This window comes from Aulostomus chinensis, chromosome 20 (genome assembly GCF_037954235.1).
Source record: "Aulostomus chinensis isolate RoL2024-O1b breed Wild chromosome 20, RoL_Achi_v1.0, whole genome shotgun sequence".
Lineage (NCBI taxonomy): Eukaryota > Metazoa > Chordata > Actinopteri > Syngnathiformes > Aulostomidae > Aulostomus > Aulostomus chinensis.
In genome coordinates this window covers 831773-853143 of record NC_141339.1, presented here as the reverse complement: position 1 = coordinate 853143, position 21371 = coordinate 831773, and the positions used below count along the sequence as shown (strand labels likewise).

Genomic DNA, 21371 nt, shown 5'->3' with positions numbered 1-21371 from the left:
TACTTGCTAACGGAGGTCTTGACCTCCTGCATGACTTCTTTGAAACTCCAGAAGTCAAAAAATACGAGCCACAAAAGATTAGCATGAAGCGAATGACAGTTTACAACAGCTAAACTGTCCAAAGACGTTTGCTGAACTCTCCAGGTCGCCGTCTGGTAGAACCCAGGTCGTCTTGATCCACAAACACTCTGATCTGAGATGGAAAAGCATGCGCGCCAGCCGGCGTGTTCAGCCGATGAACTCTGCACCAGTGAGCTGCAAGTGTCCCCCTTGAGCCTCGGTCACTGCTGAGGTGTGAGCTGTAGCTGCTGCTGTCTCGGCCCACCCTCACCTTCCTGGAGTCCCACTCTCAGTCCCCAAACACGCGGCTCAACAGTATGGGAGGAACCGGGGAAGTGTTAGACAGCAGGTGCTGCATTGGTGCCTTTGAAGTGGAGCATTAAATTAAAGAGGGCATTTCTCTCTTGCGTGGCTTTAGCTTGTTCCTCCAGTGAAGGATTTTAGGGAAAAGATAAACAAATGGGAGTCGCAGCAAAACCTGCAGCAGAGCGAATGTTTCACTCTGGGATGAAGGAGACATCAAGTGTGCTTAGAAACACAGACGTTCAGCTGCGAGGGGATTTATTTGTAGAGCATACACTTCTTCACAATCATTAAAAAATAGACATCCATTGGTGCTGCTTCCTCTTAACAAATATATCTATAAATACGCTGCATACAAGTCAGATTTGAATGTAGTAAAGGGCATCGCTCAATACATTAAAAGCAAAGGTAAAAGCACATTGGTCACATTTGCATGACGAGCTACGTGTAAAAGCTCTCGCTGAGGCCTGTGTGTGCCGCGTCACCTCAGCTCTCACACACACACACACACACACACACACTGGCCCCATCAGCCAGGCAGACATGTGACAGCGGTGCCAATGCTGGAACCTTCACTTGAGAAGTTGGGTTTGTGGTAACAGGGCTTATCACGCTCCTTCAGTTGAGACCCACGAGGCTCCACCACGCAGCAAAACATGTAACAGAAAACATGTAACAGTCATGTATGTGCTGGAGGGGCGAGAGCCTTCAGCTGCTCTCACTGGAGCACTGAGGTCAGTACCAGTGCTAGTTCCGATATTCTAAAGCAGCAGGAGTCCCGTCACTGGGCCGTCAGCTCAGCCAGACCTCTGACCCCACACCTGAACACCTTACTCCCTCAGTCCAGTTTGGATTGGAAGTCCTAGCTTGTGAAAGTCCAGGTTTATTGTCTCGTCCGCTGCCAGCTCGGCCGTCCAGGGTGAACGCTTGTGTCACCTAAGTTTCACAAACAGTTGATAAAATGCACTTCATGGGCTGTTGGATTATAAATAAGGATTCTTTGAACTGTGAATCACGCACATAAAGGGACTCTGGTGGAGTCCCAGAGTAAACGGACCAAGCCCAGCACTACAGGACCCTTGAATCCATTCAGCTCAGGCTTTATTTGGTTCAGGCATCAGTTGAAGATCCTCCTTTGCAATGTCACAACTGGTGCACGTTGTGCCGAGTGGAAGAGTCTCACCCTTTGGTCTCTGCTCCGGGACAACAGCCTGGTTGAGGTAGCAGAGGTGGATCATTGCTGGTCCATCAGGTTCTTTGTTCTGGATGAGCACCAGGCAGACAGAACTGGCTGAGAGTGCCAGCTGTTTCAGTCTGAACGGATACTAAAACCCCAAGGTTCACTCGAGGTTAATCTGAGGGGGGCTTGGCTCCGTTGACGGTGGAATCATCCAGGATGGAACTGGTCAGGCGTCTGTGAAGAGCTGGAAGAGAAAACTACATCAGTCGACTGATAATCTGGTCTCAACTACAATTAGTACCTCCTGTTACTGCTGAGGTCGTCGTGGCAACTGCTTTGTACAGTCAAACTGGCGTTACAGAGCCACAGACGTGTTTTGGCCTCTAATCTTACAAGCGAAGCAACACAATGCAGCAGGAATGAGTCGGCTGTCACTGAGCCGCGTACCTGCACCAGCTCAGCAAAGTACTACAAGTGACGTTGGCTTTGAGCCACTGGCAGTGACACCCACACACACACACACACACACACACACATACACACAGACACAGACACAGACACAGACACAGACACAGACACACAGACACACACACACAGCTTGCTAATGTACCACTGTGGAGTGAAACTAGTTGTTTATAACCCTGATATCATCGTTCGGTTGGAGATATTCAGAATCCCACACAGACAGAAACATCAATCTTTATCAATGTAAATGTCCCCACCAACACACACACACACGCGCCACTTTCTTAGGTTCACCCTGGTCGTACCGGGTTGGACCCCCTTCTCCTTCAGACCTGCCGAAGTTCTTCCTGCACACTTTCAACCAGGTGCTAGACACGTTCCTCAGGGGTTCTGTCCATACTGACGTGAGAGCATCAGGCATTTGCTGCAAATTTGACACGTATGTATATTCATATAGACAAGTATGTATATTCATATAGACACGTATGTATATTCATATAGACACGTATGTATATTCATGTAGACACGTATGTATATTCATGTAGACACGTATGTATATTCATATAGACAAGTATGTATATTCATATATACACATATGTATATTCATATAGACACGTATGTATATTCATATATACACATATGTATATTCATATATACACATATGTATATTCATATATACACATATGTATATTCATATAGACACGTATGTATATTCATGTAGACACGTATGTATATTCATATAGACACGTATGTATATTCATATAGACAAGTATGTATATTCATATATACACGTATGTATATTCATATAGACACGTATGTATATTCATGTAGACACGTATGTATATTCATATAGACACGTATGTATATTCATGTAGACACGTATGTATATTCATGTAGACACGTATGTATATTCATATAGACACGTATGTATATTCATATAGACACGTATGTATATTCATGTAGACACGTATGTATATTCATATAGACACGTATGTATATTCATATAGACACGTATGTATATTCATGTAGACACGTATGTATATTCATATATACACATATGTATATTCATATAGACACGTATGTATATTCATATAGACACGTATGTATATTCATGTAGACACGTATGTATATTCATATATACACATATGTATATTCATGTAGACACGTATGTATATTCATATAGACACGTATGTATATTCATATATACACATATGTATATTCATATAGACACGTATGTATATTCATGTAGACACGTATGTATATTCATATAGACACGTATGTATATTCATATAGACATGTATGTATATTCCTATACACAAGTATGTATATTCATATACACACGTATGTATATTCCTATAGACAAGTATGTATATTTACATACACACGTATGTATATTCACATAGACACGTATGTATATTCATATAGACACGTATGTATATTCATATAGACAAGTATGTACATTCATATACACAAGTATGTATATTCCTATAGACACGTATGTACATTCCTATAGACACGTATGTACATTCCTATAGACACGTATGTATATTCATATACACGTATGTACATTCCTATAGACAGGTATGTATATTCATATAGACACGTATGTATATTCCTATAGACACGTATGTATATTCATATAGACATGTATGTACATTCCTATAGACAGGTATGTATATTCATATAGACACGTATGTATATTCCTATAGACACGTATGTATATTCATATAGACATGTATGTATATTCCTATAGACACGTATGTATATTCATATAGACACGTATGTATATTCATATACACAAATATGTACATTCCTATAGACACGTATGTATATTCATATACACGTATGTACATTCCTATAGACACGTATGTACATTCCTATAGACACGTATGTATATTCATATAGACACGTATGTATATTATAGTATAGATTTAGATGTCATTATGGGTTCTCTTTTAGACGCTGAACTGACGTTCACATTAGCACGTGTGGTGGCCACAGGCCTGGGTCCTGTGTGCAGGGTACTGTCGGTGTGTTGGTCTTTGCAGGTCTGAAGCAGCCTGGTCATTGGGTTGACTGGGAGCACCTGGCCAGTGTTCCCAGTTAGGCCTATTTAACCCCGCCTTCCCAGACGCCCGCGTCGGTATCTGCTTGTCTCTGCTCTGTTGCCTCCCTGTTGCCCTCAGCCAGTGTGCTGTTTTGTTACTTTTTGTTGTTCCTTGTTTACCCTAACAACCTGCAACACACATCGACCACTACTGACACGGATGTCCACACCTCATATGATTGATTATTTACTTCAAAAAATGCTAATTTGTCGCTACTATGTTTTGCTGCACCTCGTCCTTTGTTTCGGCCAGGAGACGGTCGTAGCACCGCCAACAGTACCCTGCACACAAACCAAACAGGACCCAGGCCCGCGGCCGTCACACATCTAATCTGGAAGTGTCGTTCACCACAGAGTCTTGACGTCTGTGCAAGCGGTCCAAGACTTAAATGGCCCTGTTTCAGATGTCAGAATCCCATTTGGATGTGAGGAGTGCGGTTAATGGAGCTGAAAACATTAAATAAAAAAAAGTTCAGTGACCATCATATTTGATGGACACGATACACCATGATCCAGACTCAATTTTTTTTTTATTATAGAAGTCGGCAATAACATTGCTATACAAAGTGTTGAGATCGTGTGGCCAAACTCGGAATGACTTGATTGGCTGAAGCGAGATGACGTCATCAGACCCAGTCATAAAAGCCACCGATTTGCTGAGGCTGCACAATCTTGTACAGTAGGTGGCGGTATGCACCTAAACGCTGCTTGTGATCTGCTTTTGAATTTACAGAAGAAGAAGGCGGCGGCAACTGTACTGTCAGGAGCGATTGGACTTGAACACAAAGCTTTCAAACCCATTTACTCTTTCAGTCACTTAAAGGTACGACGTATGACGTTATCTACATGTCTGACTTGATTGACTGAGCGAACAACAGCATGTTGAGGACCAGCGTACGCCAGCGGGAAGGGGAGGCCGGGGTTAGTGCCGGAATCAAAATGTAAATAGTTGTTAAAAGATCACTAGTTGTAAACAGTCCTAATTAGTTGTAAGTAGTTTGTGTAAATATTTGTAAATAGTTTGTTCATAATTGTAAATCGTCTGTAAGTACTTGTAAATAGTTGTAAATGTTTGTGTTAATAGTTGTAAAAAATCCATGTAAGTTGTAAATAAAGGTAAAAAGTTAGTAAATAGTTGGAAATGTGTGTGTAAATACTTTGTTTTCCTAGAATTCTTTTTTCCTGAATGGGAGTCTCTGGCTGCCCCTAGAATGCTTTGGGGGAACGTTCTGAAATTTGCAACACATGTAACTGTATTCACATTATCGTGGCGGAAAAATTACTTAAGTAATATTTTAATGTTCTGATACTGAATTTGGGGTTTTCAACAGTTGTCAGTTATCATCATCAAAATTAAAAGAAATAAACACTTGAAATCTATCAGTCTGTGTGGAATGAATGAATAGAATGTACAAGTTTCACTTTTTGAATGGAATTACTGGAATAAATCAACTTTTTCATGGTATTCTAACGACATGACCAGCACCTGTATATACACATCTATAAATATACACATATATTAACACACACACACACACACACACTCACACTCACACTCACACTCACTCACGGTGAGCATCTGATCTCTGGGAGCTGCTGAACGATGTCCCGGCGCCTCTTATGGAGGATGACAGCGCTGCTAGTTTCAGGCTCCTGGAGGTGGCGTCCAGCTTCTCCTCCTGGACAGCAGCGGGACACAGAGGCAGAGCTAAAACCAGCAGCTGTGACTTGCACTGGCAGGACAGGTGGAGAACATGGATGAAGCGTTCGTTTTTACCACAGAGTCTTCAATGCTACTCTGAGTGATGGATGTTTCTGGGTGAGGGCATCAGTCTCTGCCCTTGTCTACAGGCTTCCAGATGAATGCTAACATGTTAATAAGTTAAGCGTGTTCATCCGGACGTGTTAACGTTGGTTATAAACAAGAACGACGTTTGCTCAGCAGCAAACTGGAGACTGTGACCTGCTCTCAATCATCTCACTTTGTAAAGAGCTAACACAGCTAACTGGAGAATCATGTGTGGTTCTGGTGGGAACAGGACTGGGTCCAGATGCATCAAACCCTCCAGTGCCAGCATTATATTCAAATTCAGTGAAATGTCATAAAAAGGATCAAATTAATCATAAATAACTGAAAATGAAGTTTCTTACTGTGCCTCTGACTGGTATTTCGTATCTCAGAGTAGACGCCTAAATGATCAACCTGAACAAGAGGATGATCATCATCCCCATCAGGTGTCTGAGGCTGGACGTTCGAGGGAAATGTCAACAGTGCTTCAGCAGGACACCTACACTTCACCTGCGTGTGTGGTGGCACCTTCACTCGGCTGAGCAGATGTGTTACAAACGCCTGCAGTCACACTTCACATTACACCCGACTCAAAGGCACTGAGCGTCAAGGGTTAAATATGGCAGCAGCTTGTTGGGACAGGATCAATATTCTGTTTTGATGGTGAGAGATTTGGGAGCCTCTATAAACTGCTGTCACTGGAGGAGGATTAAAGCTGATTCTACCTGTAAACAAGCGCCGGCGCCCGGTCACACGTTTATTAGTCTTTGTGGGTCCATGGCAAGGATGAGAGCCACTATCAAAGCCTGAGGTTTGACCCTAGGAGAGTCATCTGGCTTGATTGGTCTTCTTAAAAATGTATTTTTTAAGAAGGTTAACGTGGTTTGTAAGGCCTTGCACTGATGGGTCGAGGGCCCCCATCAGGCCAGCCTGGTGAGCGTTTCCACCTTTACATGCAGGATATCTGACCGGAGGACTTCAGAGCACTCAAACTGCTGCGTTTTCTGGTTAATGAACCATGATGGAAGCCTGATATAGAAGCTGCACCCATCGATTTCCCTCAAACACACCCTGGGTGGCCAGCTGATAGCAGCCTGATGAAGGAGGCACTTGTTGCTTAACAAGAGACATTGGAGGAATAAACAGGGAGATCTGAGTAAAGCCGTTCCAAAGCATCAGCTGTCAACAACCATGTCCTGATGGTCCCTCAGCTGCTCTCCAGCAGAGACAATGACTGCTCACACTCACACTCTTAAATGTACATTTGTTCCCCTCTGTCCATGTATGATGCATCATCAGCACATGCAGTTATTCATTTATTCATATAAGCAGCAAATTATTTGGGCCACACTCACAACGACAGAGATGTGGGCGAGAGAGATTCATAAACTGTCCTCAAAGTCAGGGTTTATCCAAACAGTTACAGTTGAAACAAAGTAGCACAGCTACTGACTGAAGTAGGAGCAGTGAGTTGTTGCTGGGAGGACACGCTCCGGTAAGAAACCAATTCTGGAGCACAGAATATGTGCGCGCGCGCGCGTGTGTGTGTGTCGTACTCTGTACTCCTGGATTTTACGTTTGGACTCGTCTAGCTGGTGCTGCAGGTCCCAAACCATTTCTTTGTACTTGGCGTAGCGCTGCTCGACCAGCTCCTTCTGCCGCTGGGACTCCTGTCAAAATAACGAGTGGTTTAAAACCCAACTAACACTTGCACAGAAATGGTTAAAAACCGGCACAGAACCAGAATTAGAACGGCTGAATGTCGGAAATGTTACTCTGCATGCTAGACAGCTCCATGGTGCTTTTGTCTGACGTGTTTCTGGTTTAATTGCAACCACGGCAGTGAAACAATAAACAGACCAGACAATCTCCTCAGGTCTGTCATAGTCACCTGGACTGGTTCAGGTTCTCCTCCCCTCAGGAGGGTTCTTCAGTTCTGGTCTCTGGTGAGGAGTTGCAGGCTTTTATGACTCTGTGTGGGCGTGACCTTCTACAGGGTCATTAGGTCACATGAGGGTTGTTGACCCAATCGTTACCTAAGTGGTTCGTTAAGGGCTCAGGTGTGGATGGGTGTGGAGTTCCTAGGGGGGGCTCAGGACCGTGTTGCAGGTGGGAGACAGGTAGTGATGAGGCCTCCTCTGTTTGGGGACCTAGATGGCCTCTCACTGTCTCGTCTAGTCCAGATCTGGACCTGCTGTCCCTGCAGGAATGTCCCTCCTCCTCCAGGTGTAGGGGGACGGCAGAGTCTGGACCTGAGCTGGTGGCTCTCCTGGTTTGTGTGGTGGTGGTTTTGGTCCCTGATGTATGGATCAGTGTTACCCTGCTGGACTGGACCACACAGACTTCCTGTGAAGATTCAGTGCTCATCTCTCAACTTCCTCCACGTACTTACTGGTTGGCCACCACTGGGGACACTGGTGTGCCAGTGGTCCAGCCATGTTTCTGTCTGCAGAGAGGGAGTGGACGGTGTTCAGGCAGAGGTCCAGGAAGGTAGAGAATTAGTTTGTGCTGGCCAGAGTGTCCTCCTGCAGCAGGCGTCTGCTCACTATCTGAACTGCTTCCAGGGTTGGAACACGTGAAGAGTGAAGTGACGCTGTATGAAACTGTGGTTCCGTCCGGGTCCGGTGTTCTGGTGTGATGTGGAGTGTTCCCTCCAAGGGTGCTGAGATCTTAGCTAGATGTCTGGAAGGGCTGAAGGTAACTGTGCTGATGCTGGCGGAGCTGCTTCCTTGGGCTGATGCCTGGAATGGTTTCACTTGGGTTCAACCTGTGATATATATAGCAGCTGGAACTGAAGAAGCCTCTTGATGAGAGGAGACCTGAACCCCTCCAGCTGACTAAGACTCAGAACTGAAGAGACAGCAGGACCTGGATGACTGGGAATCTTCAGCGAGGTGAGACAAAGCTGACCCAAAATGATCCCTCGCAACTACAAAAAACTCAGGTGCAGATGGAACCAACCTCCAAGTCTTTGAAATCCTCCATCAGAGAGTGCTTCTCTGGAATCGACTCCAAGTGGTCCAGCGCTGCTCTTGTATTCTGATAACACACACACACACACACACACACACACACACACACACACACACACACACACACACACACACGGCCTTAACATGTAATTCTGCCTGATTTACCGAACACACGTCTTGTGTCCTCCTTGAAAAAGCATGACTAGGGTTGTCAAAAGTATTCATTCCCAGATATTATGCAATACTAAAAATTTTGTATTTGGATACGATACTCATTTGCAAAAGTATCAACACCAACGGCGCTGTCTTCGTCTGCAGTTGACACACAGCTTCACTCAGCACCGCCGCACACACAGACAATCTCTCTGCTCCTCCCCTTTCTAGAGGCTCAGTGTGTGGAGGACTGAGCTGGTGGAGCATGGCGAGAGCTGCTGCTGGACCTTCACCACCAATTTAGGTCAAAAATGTCAGAAGCCAAAGCGCAGTATGGAAGTATTTTGCCCATGAGGCTGACAGCCAGGGGAAGTCCTAGATATCAACAGGCCTGTTAGCAAGCTCTGCTACCAGGCAGCGGCGACAAAGTCAAGTAGCACAGCAACTGGACAAACCCCTGAGGGACACAACCACTCTGTAGACCGAGCTGAGGGGCAGCACAGCTCCCGTTCAACAACACTGAAGTATGAAGCGTGGTTCTGATCAGCGCCCTCAGGTTAGCGTGTCGGTGGGCGTGAGCTGGAAGAACGGGGGTTCCCTCATAGACGTGTTGTGTTGTAGGCTTTTCATCGACGTCTACTTTCCTAGTGTTAGCTGGGCTACATGCTATATAACAACATGTACTTCAGCGGGACCGAACGTGATATTTAAGGATGAGAAACACATCGTCATGTGTGCGAAGTGACTGAAATGCGTGCGTCACATGACGAACGCAAGGATTAAAAGTAAACACATCTCCTCATCCCTGAGGACGTAATTACTTGTCATCGGGATAACCAATGTTCTCTGTCAGGTCAACCTCGGGATGAAGAGAATGTCGTGGGCACTCACTTCACTTTCCTGTTCACGTTTCAACACTTTCTGCTAACAGGCCAAGACCCTAATAACGTTAGTTTTAACCCCTGAGTGAATGTGTGAGACTTGAGAGACTGAATGAAGATAAATGCTGACAGGACGCTCCTTAGCATCGCCGCTTAATTAACCCACGTGCTGGAGTAGATGTTACTTGTATGTTAATCAGGGTCTTCGTCTGAAGGTCCTTCAGGTGAAGACCCTATCATGTTTGCTCAGCAGAGCAACACATTAGCAGCACTAAAAACACCCACTAAACAGTGTCCCAGCCCCCCCCCCCAACTCGGCCAGACGGCCTGGAGCCGGTTTTCACATCCACACCATTCAAAACCTGGTCCTGGACTGTTCTTGCTGTCAATGAGCGCCCAATATGAGCATCATCTAATTTCACCCCTGAACATGAATGAAATTCACCACACTTGTCCGGTCTGGCGACAATTCCTACACTCCTACACCAGCTCTGCTCGCACTCTAGCACAGATCAAAGACAGAGCAGTGGGGAGGGGTTCTTAAAGGGCCAGCTCTCAGCTCTGCTCGCACTCTAGCACAGATCAAAGACAGAGCAGTGGGGGAGGGGTTCTCAAAGGGCCAGCTCTCAGCTCTGCTCTCCACTCTAGCACAGATCAAAGACAGAGCAGTGGGGAGGGGTTCTTAAAGGGCCAGCTCTCAGCTCTGCTCTCACTCTAGCACAGATCAAAGACAGAGCAGTGGGGAGGGGTTCTTAAAGGGCCAGCTCTCAGCTCTGCTCTCACTCTAGCACAGATCAAAGACAGAGCAGTGGGGGAGGGGTTCTTAAAGGGCCAGCTCTCAGCTCTGCTCTCACTCTAGCACAGATCAGAGACAGAGCAGTGGGGGAAAGGTTCTTAAAGGGCCAGCTCTCAGCTCTGCTCTCACTCTAGCACAGATCAAAGACAGAGCAGTGGGGAGGGGTTCTTAAAGGGCCAGCTCTCAGCTCTGCTCTCTCTCTAGCACAGATCAGAGACAGAGCAGTGGGGGAGGGGTTCTTAAAGGGCCAGCTCTCAGCTCTGCTCTCACTCTAGCACAGATCAAAGACAGAGCAGTGGGGGAGGGGTTCTCAAAGGGCCAGCTCTCAGCTCTGCTCTCCACTCTAGCACAGATCAAAGACAGAGCAGTGGGGGAGGGGTTCTCAAAGGGCCAGCTCTCAGCTCTGCTCTCACTCTAGCACAGATCAGAGACAGAGCAGTGGGGGAGGGGTTCTTAAAGGGCCAGCTCTCAGCTCTGCTCTCACTCTAGCACAGATCAAAGACAGAGCAGTGGGGAGGGGTTCTTAAAGGGCCAGCTCTCAGCTCTGCTCTCTCTCTAGCACAGATCAAAGACAGAGCAGTGGGGAGGGGTTCTTAAAGGGCCAGCTCTCAGCTCTGCTCTCTCTCTAGCACAGATCAGAGACAGAGCAGTGGGGGAGGGGTTCTTAAAGGGCCAGCTCTCAGCTCTGCTCTCACTCTAGCACAGATCAAAGACAGAGCAGTGGGGGAGGGGTTCTTAAAGGGCCAGCTCTCAGCTCTGCTCTCACTCTAGCACAGATCAGAGACAGAGCAGTGGGGGAGGGGTTCTTAAAGGGCCAGCTCTCAGCTCTGCTCTCACTCTAGCACAGATCAATGACAGAGCAGTGGGGGAGGGGTTCTTAAAGGGCCAGCTCTCAGCTCTGCTCTCACTCTCTGATCAGACTCAGGCTTCTAACTCCTCAACTACAAGGCCTCCACACTGGACCAGGACACCCTGGGATTCAGGCCAGGGCTCAGGCCCCCACAACGCTGCTTGTTATTTTTGTTTTTCTAGACATTATTGAAAACATTTGTATGCATATTATTTTGTAATTTTCCCCCCGTGGCATCAAAAATGTTACTGAGTATAGAGTTTTTCTTTGGTATTGGTACCGAATATTGAAAAGCCTGACTAATGACCATGCAAGAGCAAAGACCACAGGTCAGCAGCAGGACCTGCATCGTCTCCCCTGCTGTCACGTGGCCTCACTTTGCTCCTTAGCCCCTCCCACTGAAGGGAGCAGGAGAAAGGATGAGTTGCAGGAAGGAGCACACATCCAGTGAAATGAGACAACACTCTGAGTCGAGGGGTGCAGCGACGAGCAGCTCCATCGCTCCCTGGACTTCAACTGCTCGCTGGTGTCTGCTCATACCTCTGGATTTGTACAGATAATGAGACCTAATGCCCACATCTCAAGGGGGCATGGCTGAAACTGCTGGCACTAGAAGGGTTTATGAATACCTATTAAATTATATGAAATGGAGCAAGCATTCACATGTGCACTAGGATCACATTGTCCCTGCTCAGAGGCGACGTGAGCGACGGTGTTAGCCTGGTGCCAGCAGCTTGTCTTTACTCAAATATCTAAGAGGTCCAGCACAAATTACAGCTACTTCAGCTTCATGTTTGCTGCTCACCTCCTGAAGCAGCACCTTTAGAACCTTTTTTAATGGAGGAATTCTGACTTTTCTTTTCAGTTGAAGATAAGATGAACTTTATGGTCCTGAAGGAAATCAGTCCTGGACATGTCTATGAACTGCTGAAGAGAATGCAGTAAGTGTACATGTGTACATGTACACAGAGTGAGTACACTCAAGCCTACAGAAGTGCATCCGTTCACATAATAATGCCTGGTCTTGTGACTGTGATATTTCTGCAAGGTATCGTGTGCAGGAGAAACACGTGGTAGCACCAGAGATGACGGCAGGCCAACAAACATGGACCTAAGGACTGTCTAATTATCCTCTACTTGGCTTCGCTAACACATTTTCATCTTGAACAGCTGGTTGGTCTCGAACATTCACACATGATTTAGCTCGAAGCTCAGAATGTCAATATTTCATTGCGCCACAGTTCCCTCCAGATAGCTCTGGAGCTCCACTGGAGGAAGCACTTTTAGAAGCACATTTATGATGCAAGCGTGGGCTGTCTGGCCCTTACTGTATTTAATGAACATACTTTATTCATTACCACTCCACTGTTTATCTGGAGATGCATCTGATTCTGATATGAATGAATGATCAGCTGGAGCTGTAGGCTGCAGGGTGATGAGGACGACTGCGTGTTTGGCACTCTGAATCTGGGTCGTGGTAGCGATCCAGATCTGCTGAGTCTGAACTCTTTATCACTACCAGGCACCACAATAATCACCTCTGGTCAAAGGTTTCTCACTTGTGTTTGTTTGCTGCTGCCAGCTGTCATGTCCATCCTAAAAAGGCCTGGCTGGGAATGAACGGAGGGAACGACTCCCATTCCCACAGTTTCTAGGGATTCTCTTCTCCTCACTGCCACTACGATGTGAATTAGAAAATTATGTGCTTATCTGTCAAGCTTGTATGCTAACAGGCATGACGTCAGACAGCCTGGTCAATTCATCAGCTAATAGCAACCTCATCAAAGATGGTGCTGAGAGCACCCTAACAAAAGCCCTCTCTCAGCTGCGCTCCAGTCCATTCATGCCACCACCATTCGTCTCAACGGCCTCGCGTCCCCATTCAGACGGAGCATCCAACTATCAGAAGAGCAGGCTGCTACCCAGCGTTATGCTGATTGTGGTCCTGAATGGCACAGTGACACAGACTCACTGAGGGTTCCAGGGCTGGCGGACTGTCCTGCTGCTGGGTTGTCGTGGCGAGCAGACAGCAACAGCTAATCAAAGGTAGCGTGCTGTATAATTGTGATGGATAGACGGCACAAATTAAGACAGCTTCATTTACTTGATGGTTTTCCAGGCAAGTAAAAGTGCTCAGGCTGTCAGTCAGGCTTGCAGCTAATAGCTAATTAAGGATGTTGGTGGTCGATGCTAACAGCACGTTTGGTGAGGTCAGCGCCGTATTGTCGGTACAGCTCAGTTCTTCACCCCATCAGCAAGACTTGTGATGATTAACGAAGGTCTCAGCCTTGACTGCAGCAGACATTTTCAACTGTGTGTTAGCCTCTATGGGCTGCTAAAGAAATACAGCCTTAGCTGAACCAACTGCCTACACGGCTACAATGAAACATGCTGAAAGTCAACATGACCTCTAGTTCAGCGCTCCAGGCTCTCAAACTGTATTCATTAATGAAAGCAACGTACCATCTCCAGGTCCAGAACACGATCCTGTAAAGACACACAAAGATTAGGGCCAAACTAAACTAACACAAGGAGGAAGAAGCACAGCTGGGTGTGTGAGAGTCCGGGTACTGGCTCGACGTGCTAGATGAGCCGAGAGTGTGTGGGAGAGGGGAAGAGTGTTCCAACAACTGGCTAACAAGGGAAGGGAATGCAGGGGCTGGGGGAAGTCTAGCAGACAACAAGCTTCTTATCACACACACACAAAGACAAAGCGCTGTGGCTGCTCATCCAGCTCCTGACTGATGTTCCCTCTCTAACCACGCACAAGTGATGCCTCGCCTCTTATCTGCCACTCAAACACACACACCTGCTCCCCCAACCGCCTGCCTCTCCCCCTCTGCTTCTAATGTGATGATCGTTTGTAACAAGGGTGCTTTCTTTTTTCCTAAGCCCACCCAGTTTGTTTTATTCCTTTTTCTGGCTCTATGTCTCTCACTCCTTCCTCTCTCTCTCTCCTCATCCTTCATAATTAAAAGCTGGGCTGAGTCTGGGGGGGCTGATTAATTGCACACGAGCTCTAGCAGGTGTCATCATGCAGCCACAGATGGGACCAATGTGGCAACACACACACACACACACACACACACACACACACACACACACACACACACACACACAGGAGCAGTGTGTGTATTTGTGTTCTGCTGTCTGATAGTGAGGGGAGGGCCGGCGAGGTGCTGGGGGCCAGGCGGCTCCAGACGAGGTGAATTGGTGGGCTGCCAAGTGTCTGTGCTGCGGTGCTGAGGACTGAGACAAGGCCTCTGGTGGCCTCTAAACTCCAGGACCTCACGTCTGCAGTAATTAGCTACTTGTCTAAGCAAGTCTGCGAGGAAGCAGACGACTAAAGCCCAGCGGCAGAAATTACCCATCACATATACTCAAATATACTACAGGGTATTAACCAGCACTACCACCTGTCCCCTCTCGGTCACATCAGTGGAAACATAAACAATAAGATATCATCTAATAAAGATCTCAAACACTGACCTGAAGGCTCCTCATGTCTTCATCCTTCCTGCGACTCCTCTCCATCACTTCTGAAAAATCAAATTCAGCTGCGTAAGAGAGAAGCTGCAGGTGATGAGTGCGCTGGACCCCACGGGGTTCAAGCACTGACCGGTACTATAGACAGTACTGCACCCTCCTGTACAGGACAGCTGTACTGTCTGAGAAGTAAATACTGGATCAATCCTGCGCAAACAAAATATTAATTGATAACTTTTTATTAAAACAGAGTCTTAATCATGTGATCAATGCTATTCACTCTACTACGTACAGTACAAATACCATGTCACTAGGAGTGTAGCCCCCCCCCCCCCCCCCACACACACACCTGGAGGTTGAGGAAACAGACTCCTGCGGTGTTTGTTGTTGTTGTTGTGTAGCAGCCCTAAACTGTTGGCTGATTTGGAGGAACACAAATGAACTCAGCTTGACGCTGTGCTGAATTAGCCTTGCTAGCCAGCTGTGCTCATGAGCTGACGGCAGAACTGTTGAAGAGCACCATGTTCAAAAACATCTACTTGTATTCATCTTTATAAACAATCGGCAATTCCTGTTCTGTCACTCTTCAGTCGGAGGTTAGCATCACTGTCATCAGCATCATACCACAAACACGGACTCGTGAACTGACTGGATTCATCCCACCGGTCTACACGTGTCTCTGACTGCACCTTCATCTCTCGTCATCATCATCAGATGTCCAGGATGAACCTCAGACCAACAAACACACACAGGAACACTTGAGAAGGCAGAACACGGCTTTGACGACGCCACAGTCAGTGTGTCCACATGCAGCAGTCTGGGAAACTCTGATTTCAGCAAAACAAAAGACAACACCGACACGGTCAGTCGCCTGTAACTGCCAGGGCTGTCGGCCAAATGCACCAATGCACCATTATTCAACCACACCTCCCGCTCACAAATGAGACAATTAACTGTCACAGCCCACAAAACCCATGAAGGCATGCAAAATATACAAATGAGATATTTATTCAAATGAGCTCTCGCCAGCCTGAGCCAGGCAGGTTAAGATCTGCTCCACAATACAAAACCCACATCAAATCAGGGCCGAACCACTCCTGCTAATGTGAACGGAGCTTTTCCTCCCTAAGAACTGAGATCATGATTCTCTCCACAAAAACATTTATTACCCTCTTACAACCCCTCCTTTAATCTGACAGCATAAAATGTGTGGTCCTGCTTGGCTGCTGACAGAAATCATTTAGGAATGAGATCACATCCATGTGTGGCCTGAGATTTGGGGTTTTGTTGTACATTTAATGGAGCAGCCCTGTTAAAATTTGATCGCTTTAATGGTAAAAACAAGTGACACACTCTTTCAGGTGTGGTGAGGACACATTACCACACACAGGTTAGATATTAAAAGGTAAGCTACACCAGCAAACACCTTTATTCTGGTGACGGAATATAAATCGGCATTAACACCAAAAACAAGCTGTCCCCGTCAGCAGCAGCTCATCAGACAGACGAGGGACTCACGAAGACCTCGTCCAGGTTCCACAGAAGCGTCAAAGTTCATCCCCATCGTCATCAGACACAGATCACCTCTTAAACACACACATGCCCGCCGCACATCTGTTTCACCATCATTCCACCCAAAACACACGCAGCAATCAAGATAAGGACTGAAGGTGCAACATGGACTCTGTTGATGACAGCACCATTGCTGGTGTGAAACTAACAAATCCATCCGCACCACCAAAATGAGTACCAGGAGTGTGTGAGTGCGTGTGTGTGTGAGTGTGTGTGTACTGTACCTTTCTTTTCACTGCTGAGAGCCTGCAGCAGCTTCTCCTGCTGGTCCAGGCGCTGCAGCAGGGCGGTCTGCTCTGAGTCCCAGCTCTGCCTGAGGGCCTTCAGCTGATCCTGAGTCTGCTGCTGCTGCTTCTTCAGGCGCCGTTCTCTCGCGTCACTCTCCCGCACCTCCTCGCACAGCCAGCGTAGCTTAGTCTGGTTAGCACACAAACATCTATCATGTATTCGGCTCGGCCTCATGGGTTTGGCTCCTTATATTGTGCTTAGGGTTGATCTTCTTCATGAAGTAGATGAAGAAGTCTATATTTAATGTGTCATTTTATGCCAGGCACCCTTCCTAACTCAACCCTCTGTATTTAGCCAGGCTTTGGAACGGCACTAAAGCTCAAGCTCTGGCTGTCAGGCAGGGCAATAAGGGCTTTAACAACTGTACAAGTGTCGTCTCACATCTGAGCTTACTGACGAAAGGGAATCCCACAACAAACACGGCAGGACATAAACAGAAAGGATGTCACAAACATTCGTAGACACTGCTACGCACAGGAAGCTTTTTGAAAGCCAACATCAGGCTCCATGTGCACAGGCTGACGAGTTCATCGGGAAATCTGACGGAAATCTGTTCAAACTGTTTGGTGTTTATGTGCAATGTTGGGGGAAAAAAATCAATCCATGTTCCGTTCTCCACATTTTTAAATTGTTTTACACATTTGTGAAACTTGTTTTTCATTACGAGACTATTCTTGCTCCATATGTTGTGGCCCAGTCATATAAATGGATAAATGGCTCTTCTACTGGTGCTCTATGAGCCCGTAAATCAAACCTTGATTCCAGCAACATTTAAATGGCTAACTGGGGAGCTAATTATTCTCTTATTCTCCAGAGTTCTGTTCTTGTAATGCATTTCTCCTGACAGGAAAAATACATTAGGGTGATGAACGAGATTGCGCAAACACATTTTTACACAGTATCCTGCATCGCTGGCCACCAACAACATGATTACATGCTCTTCACACGTTACGTCACTGCAACGCCGAGCGGAAGAGAAGAAGGTGGAAACTGTCACTACAAAAAAGAGGGAGATCACATTAACACACTGAATAACAACTTCTCTACAGCACCTTGTCCATGTGGAGAAACAAAAACCAACTGGGAGTGAGCGAAAGGTGAGTGTTTCTGACTTCTGACTGTCTGTCACCTGAACCTCGGTTTGATAAAGATCAGTGTTCTCTCACCAGGCTCAAAAGATTTGTTTTAACCAAGCAAAGGCACATTCCATTAATCTCTGGTAGTGCAGGCCTGGGGATAAGCACCGTGTTCCTGCTAAAAGCCTCACACTTAGTCTTGCGTAACATAATTGAATATTCAGGAAACTCCTGTGAGGATGACAGCGTGCAATGATCATACCTTTGTCTCAGCTAGCCAGCGGCGGGGGTCTTCCACAAGTCCAGGTTTCTGGGAGATCACCTGTTAAAACACACCGCCTTTGTTAGCATGATCAGGGGTTCTGTTACTGAATAAATATTCTGCAATGGTGACGAACACAAATTCAAGAGGTCCCATGAACGTACATGAAGGGCAATGAAGATGTGGATGGACAAATGGGAACCAATTTTCATAAAGACTGACTTCTACCAGTGTGCGTGCGTGTGTGTGTGCTGTTTTAACCAGTTTGACACTCCACACCTACACAGAGAGGCTGTGCAGTAAGAATGAGCTCAGAGAGTGTGTTCCATCACTCCCACAAAAGCTTGTCACCATCAGCACTACAAACTGACTGTCTGCCAGCTGCTAATGACTGCTGTGACACACACACACACACACACACACACACACACACACACACACACACAAACGCGCACACACACGCACCTCTGCAGATGCTGTTGTGGCTCCAGACAGGGAAACTGCAGTAAAGGTGAATAATCAACCATTCATTACCTGCTCGATTCACACGAGGAGAGCAACATGCGTGCTCGCCAGGAGCTGAACAGCAACATCAGCTGTGCTTGTCTGCTCCAAATCTCACCACCCTAAGTCTTCCAGTTCTGTACGGGATCGTTGTCTAGCCAGTCTGATACGTGTTTAGGGGCCATTAGGGTTGCACTTGAAAAAGTTTTTGAAGTGCTTGCTGATGCCTCATATTTCCTGCTCCCGATCAATAGGGGGCAGCAGAGGACCTGATGGTTGGGACACAAGATAACGCACAACACAAACCATACTTGGAAGGCACCAGGGCTCCAGTGTGAGGTGCTTTGGAGTGAGATCAGAGGAGAACCATGGCTGCTTCCTGCTACCGTGGCTCACTGCTGCCCCTTGAGGAACAAAGTAAGATTACAACTGGCACCGCAGCTATCCAGTCCTTCTTTTGAGACTTATTTAGACAGTGAAAACGCAGAGGCAAGTTAGAAAATGTTGTGTAGAAGAGCAAGAGTAGGATGACACGTAACACATGGCAATGCACTTCTACGTCTCTTAATGAGCAGGCGTTTATCGACTGACCAATAGAACACCGTCCACACGGGGACGCCCAGTAGCTTGTAGGCTAACAACTCGCGTGCATCTCTCCTCCATCTCCATTTGAGAAATGGGTTAATTATCTGGAGAAAGGTTAAATAAATGAAGACATCAGATGTGACAGCAGCAGTTCTGTACCCAGGGATCCGCGATGGTCGGAGCCACATCTCACTTAGGCACTCGGACTGGCTCAGAATTACAGGTTATCAGGTTCGAACACATTTGATCGAAATATAATGATCGACACTTCTCAAGGCAAGTTCAATAAAAGAGTTAGATGCAGTCCGACTCTTAAGTTGCATTCCCATTGGAGAGAATTTTTTTCTGGCTCCTATGGAATGTGAAAAATAAATATTTGCTTCTTTGCCCCATGACCAACCTTTCCTGAAGGCTCTCTGCTCATCCATTCAGAGACATCCTTGCTGTCAGAGAGCTGCAGCAGAACCTTCTCCTGCTGCGGCGCTAAAACATGTTCACATACACACACCACTCATCTACACCAACAAATTTATGAAAAACTGACAACCATATTTTTTCCAAGTAAACGCTTGTGGCAAAGTGTTACCACATGATCAACAGACGATGAGAGCAGACAGCGGGATGTCTGAGACCTTCTCGGTCCTGTACCTGCACAAGTGTCAGGACACTTTTCCAACTCGTCACTTTAAAACCAGATCCAAGCCAAACAAATTTCCCGAGTTCGGGTACAGCGCTGGAGTACTGCTGTGTAGAGGACCCCGTCTCAGGGAGAATACAACTGCACAGCAGAGCGTACGACTGTGTGGGAGGATAAAAATGCGTCTATGCCTCCCATCAAAGGCAGCTGTGCGCAGTGGCGCACACACACAGGCAGAGATGAAACAAACAAAGCGGAGCAGACTGGGTGTTCAAAGTGCTGTCTGTGGGGTTGGAGTGAGGGAAATGCAGCACTGCTGGTGAATCTAAGCGTCTGCCACTGCTAATTTAAATGTGTGAGAGTGGGTATGTCACTCTCAGTATACAAAGAAAAGGGTGACTGTCTTAAGCTACAATTTATTTGCTTCACCTCCCACTGAGAAAACGGTTAAGACAGCAAAGTTGAAAGAAGAAGAAGGCGTAGACGTTAGGATTCACAGCAAGTGGAAAGGAGACAGGAAGATCACTTTATTACCCAGTTCACAGTGAAACAAGGCAGAGAGGAGGAAGCAGGGAGCAGACAGCGTGACAACTGTCCTCTGCTGGATTCATGCACCGAGCTGTGCAGTTATATGGCCAGCGAAGCCCAGGAGGACCAGAATGGAGACAGGACGTAGGTCGCCAGTGACAGAAGACAGAGAAGTAACTTATGAGAAGACATCCCTCAAGGTTTAGACTAAGATGGCAAAAATAACCACGGGGTCTTTCTGGGTGAGTCTCCATGTTCTCCCTGTTCCTGCTGGGTTCTCTCTGGTACTCCAGCTTCCTCCACAGTCCAAAGACATCAAGAGGGACCAGGTTAATCCAGACTCTAAATTGACCGTAGGCGTGGCTGGGAGAGCCAATGGTTGTCTGTCTCTATGTGTTGGCCCTGCCATGGACTGGTGACCTGTCCAGGCTGCTGGGATAGGCTCCACCCCCACCACCCTCAACAGGAGGAGAGGGAGAACATGGAGGGATGGAGGGATGATGGAGGGATGGATGGATGATGGAGGGGTGGATGGATGGATGGAGGGATGGATGATGGATGGATGGATGGAGGGAGGGATGGATGGATGGAGGGAGGGAGGGATGGATGGAGGGATGGATAGATGGATGGATGGAGGGATGGATGGAGGGATGGATGGAGGGAGGGAGGGATGGATGGAGGGATGGATGGATGGATGGAGGGATGGATGGAGGGATGGATGGATGGATGGAGGGATGGATGGAGGGAGGGAGGGATGGATGGAGGGATGGATGGATGGATGGAGGGATGGATGGAGGGATGGATGGAGGGATGGATGGATGGAGGGATGGATGGATGGAGGGATGGATGGATGGATGGAGGGATGGATGGATGGAGG

At 46.9% G+C, this 21371-nt stretch overlaps 1 protein-coding gene across 9 annotated transcripts in view; it reads right to left on the bottom strand.

Moving 5' to 3' along the window:
• Window positions 1-604: 604 nt before the first annotated feature.
• cep128 (centrosomal protein 128) overlaps window positions 605-21371 on the bottom strand; it is a 44632-nt gene continuing 23865 nt past the window's right edge. The window contains exons 18-26 of one of the 9 annotated variants that reach the window (XR_015110715.1): window positions 18241-18300; window positions 16839-17031; window positions 15046-15095; window positions 14020-14043; window positions 8866-8943; window positions 7461-7574; window positions 5680-5794; window positions 2314-2432; window positions 605-1787 (exon numbers count right to left, since the gene is read on the bottom strand). Coding sequence is in view for 4 of the 9 variants with exons in the window: in XM_086190283.1 (XP_086046409.1) it covers window positions 1714-1787; window positions 5686-5794; window positions 7461-7574; window positions 8866-8943; window positions 14020-14043; window positions 15046-15095; window positions 16839-17031; window positions 18241-18300 (702 nt within the window). In the remaining 5 variants the exon portion in view is untranslated. Of the gene's footprint in view, window positions 1788-2313; window positions 2433-5675; window positions 5795-7460; window positions 7575-8865; window positions 8944-14019; window positions 14044-15045; window positions 15096-16838; window positions 17032-18240; window positions 18301-21371 lie in introns of all 9 variants that reach the window. The other 8 variants (XR_015110716.1, XM_086190286.1, XM_086190285.1 and 5 more) reach the window with 8 other exon arrangements.